This window comes from Rhipicephalus microplus, chromosome 1 (assembly GCF_043290135.1).
Source record: "Rhipicephalus microplus isolate Deutch F79 chromosome 1, USDA_Rmic, whole genome shotgun sequence".
NCBI classification, from domain to species: Eukaryota; Metazoa; Arthropoda; class Arachnida; order Ixodida; family Ixodidae; genus Rhipicephalus; species Rhipicephalus microplus.
The window spans coordinates 226484308-226505333 of NC_134700.1; the positions used below are offsets into that span (position 1 = coordinate 226484308).

The 21026-nt window shown below is 45.1% G+C and overlaps 1 protein-coding gene across 3 annotated transcripts in view; it reads right to left on the minus strand.

The window, feature by feature from the left end:
• Positions 1-21026, minus strand: part of LOC119166796 (E3 SUMO-protein ligase RanBP2-like) — a 136687-nt gene that overhangs the window by 72198 nt on the left and 43463 nt on the right. For all 3 annotated transcript variants that reach the window (XM_075891469.1, XM_075891471.1, XM_075891468.1), the window contains exons 18-22: positions 14686-14869; positions 11264-11436; positions 5913-6149; positions 4112-4555; positions 1843-2322 (exon numbers count right to left, since the gene is read on the minus strand). In XM_075891469.1, the coding sequence (XP_075747584.1) occupies positions 1843-2322; positions 4112-4555; positions 5913-6149; positions 11264-11436; positions 14686-14869 (1518 nt within the window). The remainder of the gene's footprint in view (positions 1-1842; positions 2323-4111; positions 4556-5912; positions 6150-11263; positions 11437-14685; positions 14870-21026) is intronic.

A 21026-nucleotide genomic window follows, 5' to 3' on the forward strand; every position in this document is an offset into this window, starting at 1 on the left:
GGGAAAGGGGGGAGAAAAACAAAAAGAAAGCAACATAGCTGAAGTTCGCCAATTACGTTCCAGGCCGTCTAGATTATGTGCATCTTAACGACTGAAATTTCGTGCACTTAACGGTACCGATCGTTTGATTTCCCGGGCCCACATTCAATATCCAAGACATTACAATCGAATCGTGAAGCATCACTCGAGTATTACATTGATTCCGCACAAAAGCGCAACTTTAATCACCCGTGACCGCCACCAAAAAGCAGCAACCGTGATTAGGCCTAGCTAGCCTACAATTCAGCCTGTTGTCATGGGAAGTTTGTACACAACAACATAAAGATTTGGCGTCGAAAAGATCGCACCGAAGCAACTGATCCAAGAGCAGTGCGCGTGGTACGATGTTTAGGTGCGCGGCCAGAAAATCAATGGCGACAAAAGTTTGCCAACCTTGTGAAAGTCCACGTAGTGCCGTCAAAAGCGAAAGCTCGTGTCGGAAAGCCGAAAAGATTTAAAGTTTGCTGACGACGTAGCAAACACGATAACGACGACGCTTTTTCAGACAGAAAACTCGCTGTGCATTTGACTAGGACGCAATCGCACGTTTCATGCAGAGCGCGCATGGCCGAGCTAGCCGGCGGAGCCATGCCAGCTCCGGTGCAAAGGTTGCTCCGACACACAAGCAACCGCCCTTCTTCCTCACTCGGCGAGCCCGCGGAGCTGCCCGGGTCTTTTTTCTTTTATATTTCTCTGCTTCAGTTAATGTAAAAGGGTCGTGCAAATGCGGTACATGATTGCTGACCATGGTCAAGTTCGTGGTGCTCCTAGTATGCGTGGAAATAAAAAAAATCTGATTTCTCGCAGCAAAACTGGGGGGGGGGGAGGAGGAAGGGGGGCGCCTATCATGAGAGTGAATACGGTATTTTGCGCGATTCCTTATATATTTTTCTGCTTTGTTTTTCACTTGGCCACTATGTTAAGCTACTGTTGCTATGAAGTGTTTATTATACCTTAACTGCCTTTCTACAGGAGGTCCCGATATAATCTTTTTACTATGGAACCTCCTTCTGTATATTAACTGCCTGTAACTTACCCAAGTTTTAACAACGAAATTCCTATTTTAAATTCCTGGTCTGGACATACTCTTTAGTCAATAAAACAAGCTTATTTCTTATTTAGAATTTTATTTTTCATAACTAAACAATGCATCTATATTTATGAAAAATACTTGGCCACTTTATGGCCATTCTAAAATGAAGCATTTAGGGTAATCCTTGTTTGAAATAGGTGACCCCAAAGAGTTCAAAAATGCCATAGCAATAATTTAAAAAATAAATAAAAAGGATCAGGGAAACGAGGGAGCGGGTGCATTTAACAACAACAACAACAACAACAACAACAACAACTACAACAACAACAAAACACTCATAGGGTGACTTGTGATACTACTGCAACAGGTTCGGAGAAGTGAGCCATCTTTCATTTCCTGTCTTTAACACTGAAATAAGTAGTTTCAGCCATCTGCTGTCAATTATAGTTTGTGACGGTGTTCAAAGTAAACACGCGGAACCTATCCTACAGTTAATTTAGCGTCCCTTGGGTCCGATGATCTCTTAGCATGTACAGTAATCTCTCTTTAAACGGAACCTGAAGGGAGCAGAAAAATGTGCTTCGTTCAACAAGAGTTCCATTTACTGAGAGATGAAAAGGGTGGAGAATCGAAGTACGAAACCAATAGTTCTGGAGTTGTTCAATTTAGGCAGCAGTTCCGTTCAACAGATTACCGTTTAGTGAGAGTCTCTAGAACATGTTTACCAAACCCTGCCTCCTACACCACTCGTAGAAGAAAGAGCTTCCCACCGAAATAACTGGACTTGCTTCAGCAGTCCTGGTGCCAATGGTGGTCATTGGTTCCTGCTTTTCAGGAGCCACAGAAGCCAGCGATGGCACAGAGCCTGTGAGCAGTCCGTGCAGTTGCGGCATAGCAGCTGCCGATTTGGACGCAGTGGGTGTCGCAGCAGCCAAAGAGGGGAAAGGCTGAGAAAACCCTTGCACGGCACCAGGCAATGATACTGATGCAGGTGAAGAGCCAGTGGCCGGCAGAGGAATCTGGAAGGCGTGCGGAGCATTTGGTGGCTTGGGTGGCAAGGCAGGAGCCGCAGGGGTTATGGTGGTGACTGGCGGCCCCACAGGAGCTTGAGATGGTGGCGGCACTTTGGAGAGACGGCTGAAGGCCGACACACGACCAACATCCCCACTAGCCACATGGGAGGGCGTGCTGCTGGCAACAGAAGTTGAAGGAGGTGGCTGGCTTATGTCGAATGAAAACTGAGGTAGGGGCTGGAAAAAACAGGCAGAAGGAAAGAAGAACTTGGTTACGCAAGTGAGGTTCAACGTCGCCATGAGAGATATCGGACTGTCCATTTCGGTGCACATTGATTAGGCAGTGCTCAACAGGTGGTGAACTGACACCAATTATTGCTTTGATAGAATCAGAGGGGTCACACGACGAAATGAACAGTTCTCTAGGTGAATGTTTACAAAGCCCTCATCCCACATCCTGCTGTATTTACCCGCATAATCATTGCACTCGCATAATTCTCACACCCCCAAAAATCGCTGCAATAATGCCGTCTGCTCGTTCCAGCCACTGATAATGATAGCACACGCCATCTGGCACCACCGCTTAAGCCTCCAGCGTACTATCATTGTGCGGGGCCTCAATTCAATCCAAGGCAAGCCAAAGTGGCAAGTGCGCGTTGCGGCATGTTTTGGACAAGGTTCTGTTTCTTGTGTTCAAGAAGTTGTTACGCTATGGGCCCATACGGAAGCTACAGGGCTGCTTTCAAGTTGAAAGTGATTGATCATGCACTAAACAACGGACAGGGCCCGCCGGTTGGCCCTTCGGAGTCGACGAGTTTTGTGTTCGCTGCTGGTAACGGCAGCTGAAAGCCACCAAGACGCATTGGGCCTTAAGTGAGCCTAAGACTGGGCTAAATGGTAAACTTTATTTCGTCGAAAGGCAACTGCGGACGATTCTGTGTTTAAATGACCATCGGCCTAATTCTGACGTCGCACGCTAACCTTCTGCGGGCTCCTGTTGGGTGGAGAACGCTAACGCTACACCTGCAACGCCCACAATCTTTGTGTATGGTATTCTAATTCTCGACTATTTGCTTGCGCCTTTTGTGTCTCTGTGGTTTTATTGTTTAGGTAAGTCTTAATTAGTACTTAACAAAGCTAGCGGTTAGTTGCTGGCGTGAGAATCCTGATTTGCGGCCACTTTGTTTTGTTTTGTTAGTTTTTCACTCTGTACGTGTTCGCGGAAAATTTTCCCCACGTAATTCTCACACCCCCAGCTTTGCATCGTTTTCCGCAAAAAAAAAAAAAAGTGCAAGAATTATGCGAGTAAATACGGTAGTTGTCTGTCCAATGCATCACAATGGATGCTAAAATCCATCGGCAATATTACTTTTTAAAATTTTTTTTCAGGTGTAGCAGGCAACCACACGAAAATTTTGACACCACAACTGTTTAAGCTCAAAGAAGCCCTTTTAGTAGAAAACGAAAGTTATCATATTGAAACGACACATGCTTTTTGTCCTCTTCATCTACTTCTTTGCTTTCATAACACATGCGCTGATTGTCCAGCATGGCATAAGGCACTAACTTTGATGGGCGAGAGAACAAGTACAGAGCAAGAGGTAGAAAGAAAAGAAAAAGAAGAAACAGGAAAAATAGAAAGAAATGAACACAAAAAGAGATGAAAAAGAAAGTATGACATAGAGAAAGGAAGAGACAGAATCAAACGAAGAATGAAAGAGAAGGGTTAGAAAAGGAAGCGAGTAATATAGTGAGAGAAAGGGAAAGATTGATAGAGAGAAAAATAAAGGAAACAATAAATAAAAAGAAGCAAGAAGGACTTCACAGCTCCACACTTCCTTTGGGTTTGGCAGCACTGGTGAGAAGCTGCCTTAGCTGTTTTTCACATCTGAAAATTTAGTTGTCCAGATTTGGCTGAACTGGAGTCTTTCCAACAAGACATAGCCCCTATAAATGGAACGAGGCCTGAGAGCGGTGGAGAGCACTCAAGAGTCAACGGTCACACAGCTAAACAGTAAACACTCACCTGTCCCTCAGCCAAGCAGAGACCAGGAGTTGGGACTGCAGCAGCTGCTGCAGCCACCTGTGGCGAGAAAAATTGCTGGGGTGGAGCCAAAGGTGGCGGCAAGGGTCTTGCCAGTGGTGGTGGTGGCGGAGCCAGCGGATAGCCCAGATGTGGTGGTGGTGGTGGAGGATAGCTCGCATAAGGGGCACCACGAAACTGCGGCGGGTATCCGAGTGGTGCCGGTGGTGGCGGTGCCATCGCGTGGGGTGGCCCAGCTGCCACCAGTGTAGAAGCAGCTCCACTAACGGCTGCAGCCTCTAAGTGCGAGTACTCTGTATATGGATCAAAGTCTGTTTCGTAGGCTGTTGTGTACTCCTCCACATAATCTGCCTCATCTCGCTGTCGCTGTGCACGAGATGCTGTGGCAGCAGTCGCTGCCTTTGTGGCGATGTCATCGACTTTTTTCTGCATAAAGAAAGGACTTTCCCATTGATACATGCACTTAAATATGAGCTGTTGCTCAATTATGTAATAAAAACAGTGTGCAGTGAAGGCTATTTCGGCAAAGGAATATACACTGAAAGCTCAATGTAACGAACACGAACATAACAAAGTATCGGTTATAAAGAAGTAAATAAAAATATTCTTGCAATAGATACAGTGTTAGGAATAACCTTTATAACAAATATAACCTCATTATACTAAAGTTGCATCTTACAAGAAAATAATTAAATCCAAAAATTCGTTGCCTTTCTTCTACAACGTAACCTCGCCACTGTGAACGAGTCGTCACCAATGCCAGTCATATACTGATACAATAACAAAAAAAAAGAGTGCCTTGCCACTGTTTGGGCCGTACAAAAATTTCGCCCATACCTCCACAGCCGCCACTTTACAGTCATCACTGACCATAACGCACAGTGCTGGCTTTCGTCGCTAAAGAACTCATCGTATCGCCTTGGTCGCTTTGTGCTTCGCTTACATGAATACGATTTCGATATCGCCTACAGGCCTGGAAAAAAGCGTCAAGACGCTGATGCTCTCTCTCGTTATCCACTGCCCAGCCATGATAACTCACAATCGCCACTTCTCCCCAAAACTGCTTTACCCATCTAAGTGGTCAGTTGTCCAAGATCTGGCAGCCCATCGGTCCTTGTGTCGCATCAACGCTTCGACCCTTACTGCCGTTCTATTATAGCACGCTTGGAAGGCACTTCTGTTCCTTCCATTGCAACGTCGGGTTCTTCAAACATTTCACAGTGATCCCACCGCTAGTCATTGCGGCTACCACAAAACGTACGAGAAGATACGAAGTCGCTACATCTGGCCTGGCCTCTCTTCAGCCATTGCCAAGTATGTTGCCTCATGAGCACACTGTCAGAGCCGCAAGCGACCCACCACAGCTCCCTCTGGCCTCATGCAACCTCTTCCTTGTCTCGCTTTGCCTTTCGAAGTCGTTGGGATAGACTTGAACGGCCCTCTTCCCATAACCTCTAATGGGAATCGTTGGATTGTTACAAGTGATTGAAAGGTGTGAATAGTGATACAGGGCACGCGAGAAAGCTGTGCCAATAATTTGAGGGTTTCAGTCGTAGATGTATAACAGCTTCCAAAACTTTTACGAAGGTTTCTGGCCACAGACAGGTGGCAGGAAGGATCGTCATTCTACACACCATGAATTTATAAATGCAAGCTCCAGAAGAGCAGAGAAAAATCCCAGCACTTGTGTCGTCCCTTTGTGTGCAAGTTTATTGTGCACCTAGTGTGCGCTGCCATATGTCATAGTGAGAAAAACCTAGCCTTGGGGTGCAAGGCCACTCACCGAGAGCTGCTCCAGCGCAATTTGCTGCTGTTTAACTTCGGCCAGAACAGACTGGTGGCTGTCGCGCAGCTCCCTCAACACATTCTGGTTGGTCTCCAGCACCTGACGCAGATGACTCATCACCAGTTCCTGGTGCAGCGACAGGGACCGCAACTGTAACTCAACAAACTCGTTTGCAGCAGCGGAGGCAGCAGATCCTGCAGTCTGACCTCTTGGCTGCCTGGTTGGGGATTCCACCTGCAGACGGTAAAAATGGCCTCAAACTACGAGTCGTGAAATTACGGCTCGGAACATATGTCTCACGGTCTCACCTACACATTCTACTACAACTACATATCTCATACAACTACATATCTCAAGCATCAATTTTACAAGCTGACTTGTTTAGTCACGCAGGCTTTTTTGAGGGCTGTTTCTACAAACTATTATGAAGTTCTTGATATTACTGCCCACAAGGAACCGTTTTTAAATGTGCCAGAATTCTTGTGTCTAAGCTACCTACCAGGCACTGATCTCATTTAAAGGGATACGTGGGTCTTGGAATGACCAGAAATGGCAAAAAAAAAAAAAAAAGATTTTTTTCGCAAAACTTATTTTTGGGACGTCTGTATTTCTGAGCACCTACTCTCAAATTAATACATTACAATCTCGATGATACGAATTCGAAGGGAGCGTGCAAAATATTCTGATCATCCTGAATTTGTATAAACCAAAAACAAGTTGAAGCTGATCATGAAGGTGAACAACAACTTTATTGGGGTCAACTACATTTTGCTGAAAAAGAGTCTATGATGTTCTTTTGAACAAAGTGCTGTAGTTTCCTCAATCATGCTGCTGGCACTTAAAGCATGTTCACACTTGGCATCAAAGGGAGAGAAAGTGGCAAAACTTGTTGAAAAATTCACTCGCTTCACCGCTTAAGGGGAGACGCGGGTTTTGAAATGGCGAAAAATCACAAATAAAAAAAATTTGAATTTTTGAAATAGTGCAGTATCACGAAATTCAAACATTTAATAATCTCCTGGCGAAATTTGAAAGCTGTATTCAATCTAGAAATATTTTAAGAAACGGTGGTTTACATGTCTAAGTGCAGGCGAAATGACCTAAAATTGGCTAATTATGTTCGAAGTTCGCGCGCTCGTAACTTCTGAGCGCGGCGACCGGGCGTTGCCATCTTGGTGTCATTTTGAAGCTGCTTTCTTTGTGCATCTTTTCTCTATCTTCAAAATGGCACCAGTGCAGCGAGAGTGACGCTACCACTCCCTTTCCAAAAGTCGCTTGCGCGCAGGTGATTGGTCAAAGTGCGCGCTCGCCCTGCAGGCTGGCCTCCTATTGGTCCGCCGTGATCTCTCGCATTGTGATCGCGCACTCGCTCGGCTTGAGATTTCAGCTGCTCCGCGACGTTCATGTTCGCAACTTCACTACCACGTTTGAACTACTTCGAGTTTTGAGCTGCTTAAATGTCCAGAGACATTCGCCTGAAGAAAACTACACGCCGCGTATTCGACAAAAACGATGGCGACTATAGAATGTGCAACCAAATTCGGCGAGGCCTGTCCCGCAATAGCCACTGGACGAATTGAACACGCAGCTGCATCCAGCGTGGGTGCCTCGAATGCCAGCCCGGAACTCATCATAATTGCGGAATCGCCTGTTGACGCATCAAATACAGCGCCGCAGCCCGCTACATTGAGCGCGTGTGCCTCGTTCAGCCATGCCTCGAGTGCTGCCGCGGAACGCATCGGGGATCGTCGGTTGGCGGTTTGTGTACAAAAGCACAACTTAGCACGTGCAGTGTGTATATTTTGTCAACCCAGGCCTCGAGTGTTATCGAAACGCGTCGATAACGTTTTCTTATTGGCTGAAGAAAATAGCCAGCGTGCAGCAAGTGTGGCCGAAAAGGCACTTGGCGTCAAGTCAAAAAATGAACGAAAATTAGAACTTCTCGGCGTCCACACAGAAAACTTCCGTGACAGTGGAACGGAATTCTCGATTGTACATTTGAGCGTGTTTAATTACCTTGTCGGACTTATGATTTGCACCGACTGCAAAGACAGTGTCTAAGGAGCATAGAAAAGAGGACTTTAGTGTTCAACTCGTGATGGCATGCTCAGCGCGCGGTATGCGAGATGAGCGATTTGCTTTACTGAGGGTGACTGGCGATTCATCAATAAAGTCAATTAGATACACAATCAAGACTATGTAGCCAGGATTGCCATGAAAAACAAGCTCGTGAATAGGCACAAGCCAACAGTAAACACTACCTACATTTCTGGCCAGCTGTAAAGTGTAGATTCAAGCCGTTGTCATTGTGAGAATTAAATATTTTTTTCCCCATTTTTTTATTTTTGCGACTCTGACCTAGGTGCAAATAGCGACAGCACAGACCACATAATCATGTCATTTTTAGGCACAGTGTACACATACAAACTGAAATACAACGGTGAAGTGTTTGGTAGCAGCTTTCTCACACTATTTTCAAGGACTATGCATGCTAATACAGCAAATTTTGCATGGTTCCTGTGACATTGTTGTAACATATATGGCATTATCTTGTTCCTGAAAGGCAAAGCTACATAATGATGCCATTTACACAGTTTTGTTTTAATTCCACATCAATTTATGAAAAACTAAAACTTCAAATGCATTTATCTCAGTTTCATGATTTTAGATGTAACACGCAGCCTTATGGGGCATTTTGACATGTTTTTATTGACTCACAATAACAAGTTTGATACCAATGTGTTCGTATTGAATAGATCTAGCCGGCGATGCTACAGTCTAACTCCGCTACAACGAACACCGCTTCAACGAAATTTCCGCTACAATGAAAAATTCACGATTTCTCACCTGCAGTACATAGGAGTCAATGCACAAGTATTGCCGCCGCAACAAACACTTTTTCTTTGCTTCAACGAAATTTTACGATGCAATTCCAGGCTCAGATACTTACTACTATGCAGTAAACCAGATCTTTAACGTTTAGATACATTTTCAGCGCCTGAAAATGTGACAAGGAAGTCTAAAACGCGTCGGCACCACCAGAAACCGCCGCTATACCATCGCTGTTCAGCAAGCATGGGCACCGCCATTGCTCGATAGCGATGGCAATGAGTCGCTCAGTCCATGGTTTCCTTCTCGCAGCTGCTGAGTGCATGATCATCCGCATGATCCGCATGATCATCCGCTGTTCATCCGCATGATCAACAACATCAGCTAGCCGCGAGTAATGGATCATAAGAATGGCATAGAATAATGCAAAAGTCGCTGCTCCACAATACCCAGCCCCCATCTCGGCGTCGTCAATACGTTTGGCGGCGGACAGCTGCTGGTGCTAACGTGTTAATGCAACTGTTTTGTTCGTTCAAGAAAGCGGTTTTAGCCGTTGTTTCAGCATGCTTTTCCCCATGGCCTCGCTATGTATGGGTGAGAATCAAGTCGTGACGCTGCTGGGAAAGAATAGAAAGCAGTGGACATTTTTTTGAATTTTGAGAATAAACGTTCGTTTGTTTTGCAGCTCAGCTCAGATATATATATATATAATTTTTCGGTTTCACTAGAACGAAATTTGCGCTTCAACGAAATTTTTTCCATGCCCCGTCAATTTTGTTGTAGCGGGGTTCGACTGTATTTATTTTCTTCTATATGTTGTTCACCAAATTGTAATTCATGATGATTGTAAACAATATAAGGCGGAAATTTTTCACTCATGTTTCACTCTCTGGCAATATGGATATATACTTTGTTCTTGTGTTTGACATGGCGACATTGCCAAAAAGCCCCATAAGAAATATGTTAATTGTGTATTACAAAAATTTATATCTTTTGTTCTCATGCAGCTATCGAAAATCTACTTAAAGATTTGGTATCTGCAGAAGAAACTGAATAAGTCTATAAAGGTTCATTCAATTCAAACGAATAATAAGAAAAATTTTTTCAAGACCCACGTGTCCCCTTAAGCGGCCAGATAAAACGCGCCACAAAGTCGACAAAAAAAAAAAAAAAATCTGTCACACACGAGAATTCAAGCGAAAACACCAGAGCAGCTGCAAAACCACGTCAGTGCCCATCAAAATGTTCACATTCATTTTGCCTACAGCCTTCGCCACTTAGGAATTCATTTCATTTTGCCCGTCTCCTGAGCATTAAAATTTGCACCGAGTTCTAGTTATGCATGCAAAGCACTCAAAACAGTCTACACCTGTACAAGCGCTGTTTAGGGAGATACACCAGCAGAAACGACACGAGCAAACGCACCGGCAGCGGATTCAGCCGGCAGTGCAAAAGCGAGGCACTAAGGTCACCCCGACTCGCTACTGCTGCTGCTGCTGCACCTTCTACTTTCTGTGTTTGCAGCGATCGTAATCTAAACCAGGCTCTCAATGAACGGATCCTTTTCAAGGCCGTGAGGTTTGTCGTGCTGCACGGGTAGTTCGCCATTGTGCCGACCTCAGCCATTGCCAATGCCTTTGCCGCCGTGTTCAATTTGCGGCTAGTTGTTTACATCACCTCGTTTAAGAGCTAGTGCAGCCGGTGTAGTGTAAGCCGTGAAGCAAAAAAGAGATCTGCTATTGCGTGGCGGAAAAATTGGTCGCAGGCTGATTTTTTCGCGTAAGCCTCGTGGCATGGTTTTCCAGCCACTTAGGCAGAGAAGCAAGGGAAATTCCAGTGAGTTTTGCAGCTCTCACTCCTTTCGAGGCACAGTTTGAACGGGCCTTTTTCCCCCAAACAAGTCGCGTTGCGCCGTTCGCGTGCAGCGGCCAATCGCGCGTTCGTTTCATCCACGCTGGCTGGGAAAACCGTTCGTTAGACACTGAATCAGACAGTATTTTATATAATGTAGTCCATCTAAAGCAACCTTAAAATTTGTATCATAAAGAAATTCGCATCAACCGTAGTCGTATCATCGATATTATACTGTAGGGTGAATTTGGCCTGGAAATGTGACAAAATGGGTCTTCAAAGCCCCCTGGCAGCAGTCAAATGCCCCCAAAAGAACAAAATTTGTTCGAAGTTCACCTGCATGCCATGAGCTTTGCAGCGTGGTAAACGCCACCACCTTGAGCAAGATTTGAAGCCGTTTCCTTTCTGGGTAATTTGCAGCATGTCAAAATAGCGTCGTCCAAGCAGAATGACCTCCATCACGAGTTTTCTGAAAGCCATTTTTTAGTTGCTGATTGGCTGTCACTCGGCGCGCATTTTGAAATTCGCTGTGCCAAGTCGCCCAATGGCTCACGTGGCCGGCCCGTTTTTCAAGAGTGCTGTTCCGCGTTTCCCATTGGCTGGCGTAACAGATGCGTAAATTTTTTTTCCTTTTTCATGGCACCCAAGAGAAACAGGCAGCTGCATACCTCTGGCATTGATGAATGGCTCGCATCTGCACGAGCTGGGTAAAAGCTTCGGTCAACCTGAGGGGTGCTGCTCTGTGGAGGCCGATGTACAAAACTAACACGGGTGGACCGAGGCGTTGATGTGACATCTTGTGCCCAAGATGTTTCTGCTGCGTCATCACTGAAGGAGCCATCTAAACAGAAAAAGGGGTAGAGAGCAAGTTGTATTCCGTTTAAATAATTTGGCGTCATATATTTATTGCATAGTATCGACTGCACAAAAATTATGACTATAAAGGAAACCAACGCAAGTACAGACTGCATTCTTTACTGAGAAATTGGGAGCTATTTCTGTCTGCGAAGGTCAATGACGAACGAAGCTCTTCAGAACACGACACAGAGGTGACGTAGAATTTCGAACCATAACCGATTACACACTTTGTAACTACAGTGGACGCCCATTAAACGAAACTCGGCTAAATGTAAAAGCCGCATAAACGAAATTATCTAGGTACATTTGGTTGGTCTCATATACACTAAAGCCTCGTTAATTTGAACTCGGTTATTTCGAAATCCCGCTTAATTCGAAGGATTTCTGCGGTCCCGTATTTTCCAATGTAAGTTAGAGTGGATAATTTGAAGCGGCCGCTGGCAACAGTCCGGTTGATTCGAAAACTTTGGGTGCCATGTGCCAGTTCCAGATCCCGATTTCGCTGCGAATCCACGGAAACGGCGGCCAAGGCAATGAAACGTATCGATACTGATGAGTGGCAGCTGAAGCACCCCAGTCTCGCACTTCTAGCGCAAAAAAAAAGAAAGAAGGAAAAAAAAAAAACGGTCTCGTGGCCAACCAAAACGCGCGCCTGCTGAAAACGAGCTGTGCTTCACTGAAACACAGCAGTGACACGCGTGCACCTTATTGCACGTTGCTCGCAACGTCAGCGGGTCATGGTTTACCCATTCTTTCTGGGATTGTGAAGAAATTAATAAAGAACACTTTAGCGGAAACCGCGATGTATGCGAACCTCCGATTGCTGGTTGCTCAAGCAATTCGCGTCTTTGCACTGCTGGCGGAGTTCTTGCCAGCAACACCTACTTCAAAAACTAAGTTCGAAAATTTCAAATATAATAATTTTCCAGCCAAAACACACCGTGAGCTTCGTCATACTGGCCATTATTAAATTCATAATTATAATAGAAAGAATGTGCGAATGGTCGCATCATGACATGCTGACGCAGCGAGGAGCGGGCGACATGCTGCCCGCGTGTCACTACTGTGTTGCAGTGAAGATATCTTGTTTTCTGCAGGCGCACATTTTAGTCGATCACGACCACGTATTCGTTCTGTTTTTTGTTTTTTTCGGTGGCAGCAGTGAGGCCCACGTTCCTACATGTTCGCGGCAAAATATAGACCGGGTACTACTGGAATACATAACCTTTGGAGCCTTTTCCGAGCCGCAAGCTAGCCAGCACAGCAAACGACGAGCACGGATTACTTTGAATAGTTCTAAGTTTCTTGCATCCCACTTTTGTATGTTCTCTTAACTCGAAAACCCGCTTAATTCAAAGCCTTCTCACCGCCCCAGTGACTTTGAATTAACGAGGTCTTACTGTATATTTAATGACAAAAAGTTTTGGGTAATCTGAACATTTTTCTTAGCTTACATCGGTTAAATGAAACTAAAACGGGCAAAATCCATGAACAGCGGAAGTGGCCACAGCAGTCTAGCAACCATGAAACAAATGCAAAAGCTAGCCTAGTTAAGCCAATCCAGCGATTGCACATGTCCGCACACGTAATGTCCTCGCACGCAGAGCAGCAATCGACGTCTCGCCGTGAACTTGAGGAGACAGTTTCGAGGAACCTATAGCTTAAGTTCAAGAGGAGGACCTGTGCTCAAGTGGTAATGAGGTGGCGTGTGATCCCGAGCCTATTTCAGTGGCTGACAGTGCAGCAAGAGATGCTGTCATCCTGCTGCAGCGTTAATTTGAACACATGGCGGCACAAAGTTCTTATCCAGCCTTTCAGCAATGCACTATGTGAGAAAGTGCTTGAACAAGGCCAAGCAAATTGTTATCACCTCCTTTTTTTTAATTAGCAATATTAGCAACATTTTTTTTTCTAATCAACTACAGTAGTATTGCGTACTTCAAAATGCTTCTGTTCAGTCAGCCACAGTTGGTGCTCTTGAAATAAAGTCATATTTCATTCATTTTGTGGGCTTTGCTTAAAAGCTTCTTATAAATGGAACCAATTTTGTTGCCCCTTCGAGTTTCGTTTAATAGAAGTCCACTGTAATCCCAAAATGTCTCAAATAAAGTCCTTTTTGATTGAAAGAAACTCATTTTTTTTTATTTAACACATGCTTTTTTAAAATATTCAACTTGAGCAACTTGGTGCCTGCATCTTTTTATTGCATTCTCCGCTCATTGTCATGCCTCGTCTTGTCTGGTTTGCCGCATGTGCTTAGAGCTTCATGCAAGATCTTCACTCGTGTTTGCCACCAGTGTCATCACTTCTTCGTTTCTAATGAACTGACAGTAAGTGGTGAGGCTTGCTGAATTTGCGTGTAACATACATTTTAGTTGATGCACAGGAAACATACACAGAACCATAGCCCTATACTGGATGTACAGCATGACTATAACAAAACTGCTTCCACCACTGAAAGTAAAAACTAGGGATGCGTGAATGGTAAACATAAAGCTCGAAGTGAATAGCGGCTTTGTCGACTAATTTAGAATGAAAATGTTTGAAAAAGGAGCAAAGGCCCCAAGAACCTGCACATTTTTAGCTTGTAGGTGTGCACAAGTGTCACTTTTTTGGTCACAAGTGGAAGCAAATTCGAATAGTGGCAGGTTTTGCAAAGTAACGTGCACATGCTTTGAAATATCGTAGACTAAAAACTTGCTTCACATAGTGCATATAGGCCCACATACTGCACTTTTGAACACACATTCAACCTTCAAGCAAGGCCTCACGGCAGTGCAGGCAGCTACCCCTGGATGGGTGGTTTCATAGCATAGTAGCCCCCCCCCCCCGCTGATACGAAGCCATATAAGAGACACTGGTGTAAGAGACAATTCGGTATAAGAGACACTAATGTGTCTACATTTAAATAGGTGTCGATTAAAAAATGCATATATGGTACGCTGATTATAAAAAGACGCCTCGTAGAAAAGGCAACAATTGCTTCCCAGTGCATGTCTCTTATAAAAGGCTCCAACTGTACTTCTAAATTTCAAATAATTCAGATTCACGCCGAGTATTTGCCCATCTCTAGTAGTAAAAGTGCTTCCCTTTTACAGATTTGCGGAAAGACTGGCTGTTGTATCATAAATTTTATAGAATTCCCACAACTATTCGTTTGAACATGGCCTCATCATAATACACAAAGTATTCACAACAAGCCTGTCAGATATATCATGGCAGAGATTCTCACTTGAGATATTGATGAGTCGCCCCTCGAGGTCATCGAGCTGTGCGCGCACAGCAGAAGCCAGGGCCTGGTCAGGCTCCCGGCGGCCACGTTCAAGAGCAAGCTGCAGAGCAGCCCTCTCTCTCTGGAGCAATGCGTGCTGCACACCACGCTGGGGAGACTCACGCTGGGCCATTTTCTTCATCACCTGAATGCCAATGCCACGACCAAAATTGGACTTGCTTAATGAAAAGCCTTACACTGAGTCAAAGGGGCACCAACGTAGAAATTAATTTTTTTAAGACTGATAAATTATTCTTTAACTCCATCACTACCATACCTATTCAAATAGTTCAATTTGAACAATGCATTGCAAGTTTAAATTTTCACAAGCACGTGGAAATTAGGGATGCCTAACGCCACCTAGGTAAGAGAGTAGGAAACGCACAATGAGATCCGCTATGTTTTGGTTGTTTTTTGCTTTTGAAGTTTTCCCTCGCCGCTTAAAGTTTCGGGGTATTGCACAAGTACGCTGATCATGATGTTGTTTTCCCATGTGGACGTTTCTAAAAGACTATGCATTTCTCGCAAATTGAGCACATCAACAGCAGACTTTTAGGATAAAATCAGCAGCAGTGAGCCTGAAGAAGATGTCAACACATCAAATTTCAGCACCGATAATGTGAATGCGTCAAGTGAAGACGCAATTTCGAGCGAGTGAGTGTCGGGTGCGAATTCGGCGCACGTCTTGTTGTCTAATTAGCAGTTACAGGTGGCGAGCGCGTACTCACAGCAATTTTATTCAATTTGAGGGTCTCAAGTTCCTACGAACATGACTCCTTGCCAGCATCTATCAAGCGTGTGCAGTTTCTTTCGAGGCGAAACGTAAAGGTCGAAGCCGTAGGCGTGCTCCAGAGTAACGCGCACGTTCTTGCATGCAGGTCGTCAATTTCTTTTAGCTGTTTCTCACTTCACAGCTGACCAGCATAATTTGCCTACACCAACAAGAAATGCTAGGCCTGTGCGGAATGCACAACACAGTCACACCAGAAGCTGGAAAAGCAGCCTTTCAGAGCCTTTTCTAATCACTCTTGGCAACTGCTACAGTTGCTGGGTACCCAACACACCACATATAATTTTAATTTTTAAGTAGTTGGCCGGCATCACTACGCTATCCTTTGTTATTCTTTGGAGAAGCGTGGTATGTGCCACAGTTAAATAAGTGATGAAGAACGAACTTTTGTAATAGGTTGGAACATCGGATGGCCCACTCATTATGCAATTTGCAATGTGTGACGCCTGGTTGTTCCTTTGATGTTCTAAAACGCTTTATTACTCATATTAACGCAATTCCTTTCCAGACATCAAGCCCAACTAAGGCCAGTTTGGAAAAATGTTTCCAACCACCAGTGTGGCTCAGTGGTAGAATACTGGGCTGGCACCTAGGGTAGCCGGGTTTAGAAATGAGTTCCAACCACTAGTGTGGCTCAGTCGCAGAATACTGGACTGGCACGCAGGGAACCCGGGTTCGAAGCCCACTGTGTCCTTGGTGTTTAACATTAAGTTTTTTTTTCTTATTTTATGCGATAGTGGTTACGGACACCGGCGGCGGTGGACAACTACGGCACCGCATGTGAATGGTGTTGTTAACTCCTAACAGCTTTCGCTGTAATATGCGTGCATGCATATTTTAGAGAGGCAGATGTTCAAGGTCTGTTAGAAAAGTATCCGACCTTTGGCGGAATTAAAAAAAAAAAACTGGCATAATTGGAGTGTTAGGAACCTAATCCCCCTTAAAGTAGTCCCCTTGAGACTCGCACACACTTCTCCCAGTGGTGCTGCCCTTGTTGGAAGCATTTTGAGAAGGTCTCTTTCAGAATAGAGTTTAGCTCAGCTGTCGTTGCAGCCATAACGTCCTCCCTGTGGGGTCTCGATGTGAACGCCACGCTGTTGGAGTGAACACAGTAGACGCGGTCGGAACGAACCAAAGAAACACACATTTATTTAACTACTGTTAGAACGACGATGGCGCCAGCCGAATTATTATACATCAACTGTGATCAACGCACTAAAATAACCTTACACAATATTGCACAACACTCAACAAATGACAAGCAAAAAAACACACACAAGGAGACTTCGCCAACGCTTGACTAACCACTAGGGCCTACAGCAGAAAACCCGCGGTGCTGTCCACCGCAAACCCCCCGCGAGAGACAACCGTCCGCGCCAACCGCCACGAGCCAAAGAGACCCACTCATCTCTCCCATGCTGCTACCAAGGCTTGCCGTCATGCGTCCCTACTGGCGCCACCGTTCTAACTGCGACGATAATGGTGGTGGTGATAAACGCTCGCGAGCTCAATGCCATCTACCGCTCGGTAGTTGTGAACCGAAAATGTGGCCTATGCACGAGACACCTGTCCCACGAGGTGCAAACGAGTTTACATGGGGGGTGTTAGCACCCCCACATTTTTTTATATACAATCCCTCTCTTGTCAATGTCCTCTTGAGTTTGGGAAACAACCATATGTCGCAGGGGGCCCTATCAGGAGAGTAAGGAGCCTGTTGAACTACAGGAGTGCGACTTTTTTGCCAAAAAAAAAAAATAACAAGTCTGAACTAAGTGTGAGGAATACGCAGGAGCGTTGTTATGATGGATGCAGCGGTTTCCTGTTGACCACAACTCGGGTCTCTGGCGCCGCACAGCATGACGTAGGCGACGAAGGACATCCCTGTAGTACTCTTTGGTGATTGCTTGATCCTGTGGTGCATCTTGTGAAAAAGAGATTTTACAGGCAGAAGCGGGACTGTAATCTTTGCAGATGGAACAAGTATGATATTACGAGAGGCCAGGATAAGGCTAGACACTCCCTATTTTGTGGCACAGATCACTGCCAAATGCATGGAAGATCACTTGTATGATATGATTTTGAGAAATAGACCAGGTGTGTGAAGGATGGATGACCCGGTGCCAAGTATCTATGTCAAACAAGGGGACCAGACCATCAGAAAACAGGAGATACAGAACAGTCCCAATAACACGGAGATCAGAGAGAGAAGTGAAAGACAGGCGGAGGGCAAGGTGCCAATTTTTTTACTGGTTAGGCGTATCCTAAGAGGACGTCTCATAAGAGCAAAGAAAGGATAGAACCCTGAGATATGCAACAAACAGAACCCAAGAAGAGAAGGGTATAGAGATTAAGTAGTGTATGAAGCTAGTAAAAAGTTGGCATTCATGAAGTTTTGGAAAAATGGAGATCTGATTAGACAAGTGATGGTGCCAGCATGATATAGGCAGAGTATCTTGGAACATCACCATGGTAATGGGTTTAGAGATTGACGAACTCTTCAGCACATGTACGCAGTGCTGCACATGGGAAACACATAGGCAGAAATGGCCGACGCGCCATGCCGACGCACGTAGGGGGCGGCCATTTTTGAAATGCCGATGGCAATAGAATGACCGTATTCATCTTTTTTCGTACTCGATTCTAACGCGCATGCGATTTATGAACTCGCTTAACCGGAAAAAAGGTGCGCGTTAGATTCGAGTAATTACGGTATGTTAACTATGTCTGTGTGGTTCTCAGGTGTTGGTGCAGTGAATTGCGATAGTGTGATGGCGACAAGTGGAAGTATGTATGATGGTGGTGGTGTTGCAAAGGCAAGGTTAGCCTGGTCTAAAAGGCCGGCAAATGTTCCGCCTGAGCATCTGTTCAATTAAAGGGGTCAGTCACAAAATGTACCTAAGCCCAGCCTCTCGCAGGAAAGTCATCAGGATATGTTGCACGCTCTTCCTCGTCGTCGTGGGTCTTTCAGGAAAAATGACATCTTCCAATGGCCCGTGCTTGTGACAACCTTTCTGGAAGCTGCGCATTATCTCTTTTCTTTCTCCATCAAATGCCAGAGAAGCCAAATGAAATGTTTGCTGGATGTCACCACAAACAAGACAAAACGGGGAAGCGCCTCGCCCAGCCTTGAATTACCAAGCCGGCATGTATGCGGAGTTGGTTCTTATCCGATAAAGCAGCGTCGCTTGTTCTCTCAAAAGTCCGTTGATAACGCATGACTGATGCAGAAACTTGTGGATCGACCAGAAGTGATTACGTATAACATCCTTGTTGTTCTGGTAATTTTTAAAAGCTCTTATTTTTGGAATGCGAATTCGCACTTCGTGTGCAAGGGCATCAGCTTTTTCATTGCCTTCAATTCAAATGTGGGATGGTATCCACTGAAATTGTACATTGTGAAGTTCTTGCCGATCAGGTGTTTAATGAGTGCCAGAGATTGTCTTGTGAATTTTTCTCAAGGTATCCCTCTATGCAGTCGCTGCAAGGCCGACTGTGAATCACTCGGCACTACCACATCTCATGCAGAAAGCGTTTGCAATTTCCGGAAAGCCGCGGTGATTTCTGCGCTTTTTACTGTCGTAGACGACACAACACGATCCAAGCGGCCCGACCATGACACGCCCAGGGAGGGTATGCAGAAAGCCGCTGCGCAGCTATCCGTCTATGTGCACACCGATCCATCACTGTAAACTTGTACGTGACCACGGTACGTGGTGCTCAAATGGTCCAACACCAGAAACTATGCTTCCTCAGTTGGAACAATTGAACAAGCTGACAAGCCAGCCCATTTACGAAGGATTGCAAGTCACAAGACGCACCTGGTTAGAACTCGGAAGCAATAGGGAAGAAATTATCAGTTCTTCTAAGACAAAACTCTTGAAATGTGGAGCGAATGTCATGAGTAGAAGGGTGCAAGGCACGTGCTGGGCACTAGAATGCGGCACCCATGGTGTGCATTTGTGCCACGTTCACATACGAGATGGGACAGGAATACTCATCGCACGCGACCTGAGCCATAATAAGAATCCCAAAGGATGAGCTGTCACTGTGCTCTGAAGCTTCAAACTGCAAAGGTCAGGAAGGTCAGCGTCGCTACAGCGACGAAAGTAAAGTCGCTCGGTTCTGAAGGATGTCGGCGTAAGAGGCCCAGGAAGTGGTCGTTGACCTCGGTGGTCACGAGTGAGGCTGCCCGATCTTGCCGCAACCTTGCACAGCAGTTCCTGGGAGGATTCAGATCTTCCACTTCGAGCCAAAACTAATGTGGCCCACACCAGTCATCGAAGTGCGTCATCGATGAGGCCATGAACAAGTTGGGTTTGACCAAGCAGGCCGAAGATGATGAATAAGACCAGGACACCGGCAATGAAGACGAGTGGATCGTCATGAGGACGCGTGCCGCCGCCGATGACAGTGAGGCGGTACCACTTCGTCGTAGTTCTGAAAGTGGCATCTGACCAGAAAGAATGTTCTACTTTTGCGAAAGCGCATAAGAGCAGCCACTGAGACGCCATCTTGGCTAGAAACAGATTAGGACTAAGGATCAAACTCGTGTTGGATTGAAGTTAGTTACAGCTTCTTTGTATAGCCAGTTATTGTGTCCATGTCTCTTTTAAGGAGTGAATTCTGAGTGTCGGATTGTTTACTGTTTTGTTTATTATTAAAATGGGTTTACTGCCGACACGTGTCTCTCTCTGAACTCCATCCACTGCAAGGGCTCCCAAGATAAATCGTGACACAGATGAGCTTGTATACTTGTACATAAAATGACTCCTTGTACAGTAGACTCCTATTAAACGAAACTCTCTTAAATGAAATTGATGCTTAAATAGAACAACTGCCCCTAATACGTTTGGTTTCGTATTTGAATATTATACCCCTATTTATCTCTCAGTACACGAAACTCCTCTTAAAGAAAACACATTTCCCTAATCCCTTCAGGTTTCGTTTAAAAGGTGTCTACTGTACATTCTTTTCCGAAGTGTAACCCTACCTCAGACCCTAATGCCTTCTTAGAGACCGCGAGATAACCTGAAATTTAAGAAATTGGCCATGTATCTCAAGGTTGCCCTGAAAAGGACGTCGAAAAACGATAGTCTCCTGTTTACTGGCGCAGCATTTCAGAGTATCAAAGTCCTCCTCGCCCACCCCTCTCACCTACATATAAGCAGGCGAGGATGACGTCGAGGTAATCTACGCTTGTGGGATATGGGTGCCGTCTGGCAGTGATGTGTAGAGAACAAAAGTATTTTAGAATGCAGAGCAACTGGTAGGTGGCAGCACCATGTCGTTATAGCGAAGCATAGGAAACACTCGTTTTTTCATTTGTAGCGTTGCACTGTCAGCATAGCATATTGTAGCACTGGGGTATTTAGAATTTCGTATACATGCATTTTCTAAATAAACACACTACTTAAAAATCACATATTATTTGTGCCTCAAATATGCACACTATTCGTTTTTAATTGACAATGTGCATTAGTATGAACGCAGCCACTAGAACAAGATGGGTGGG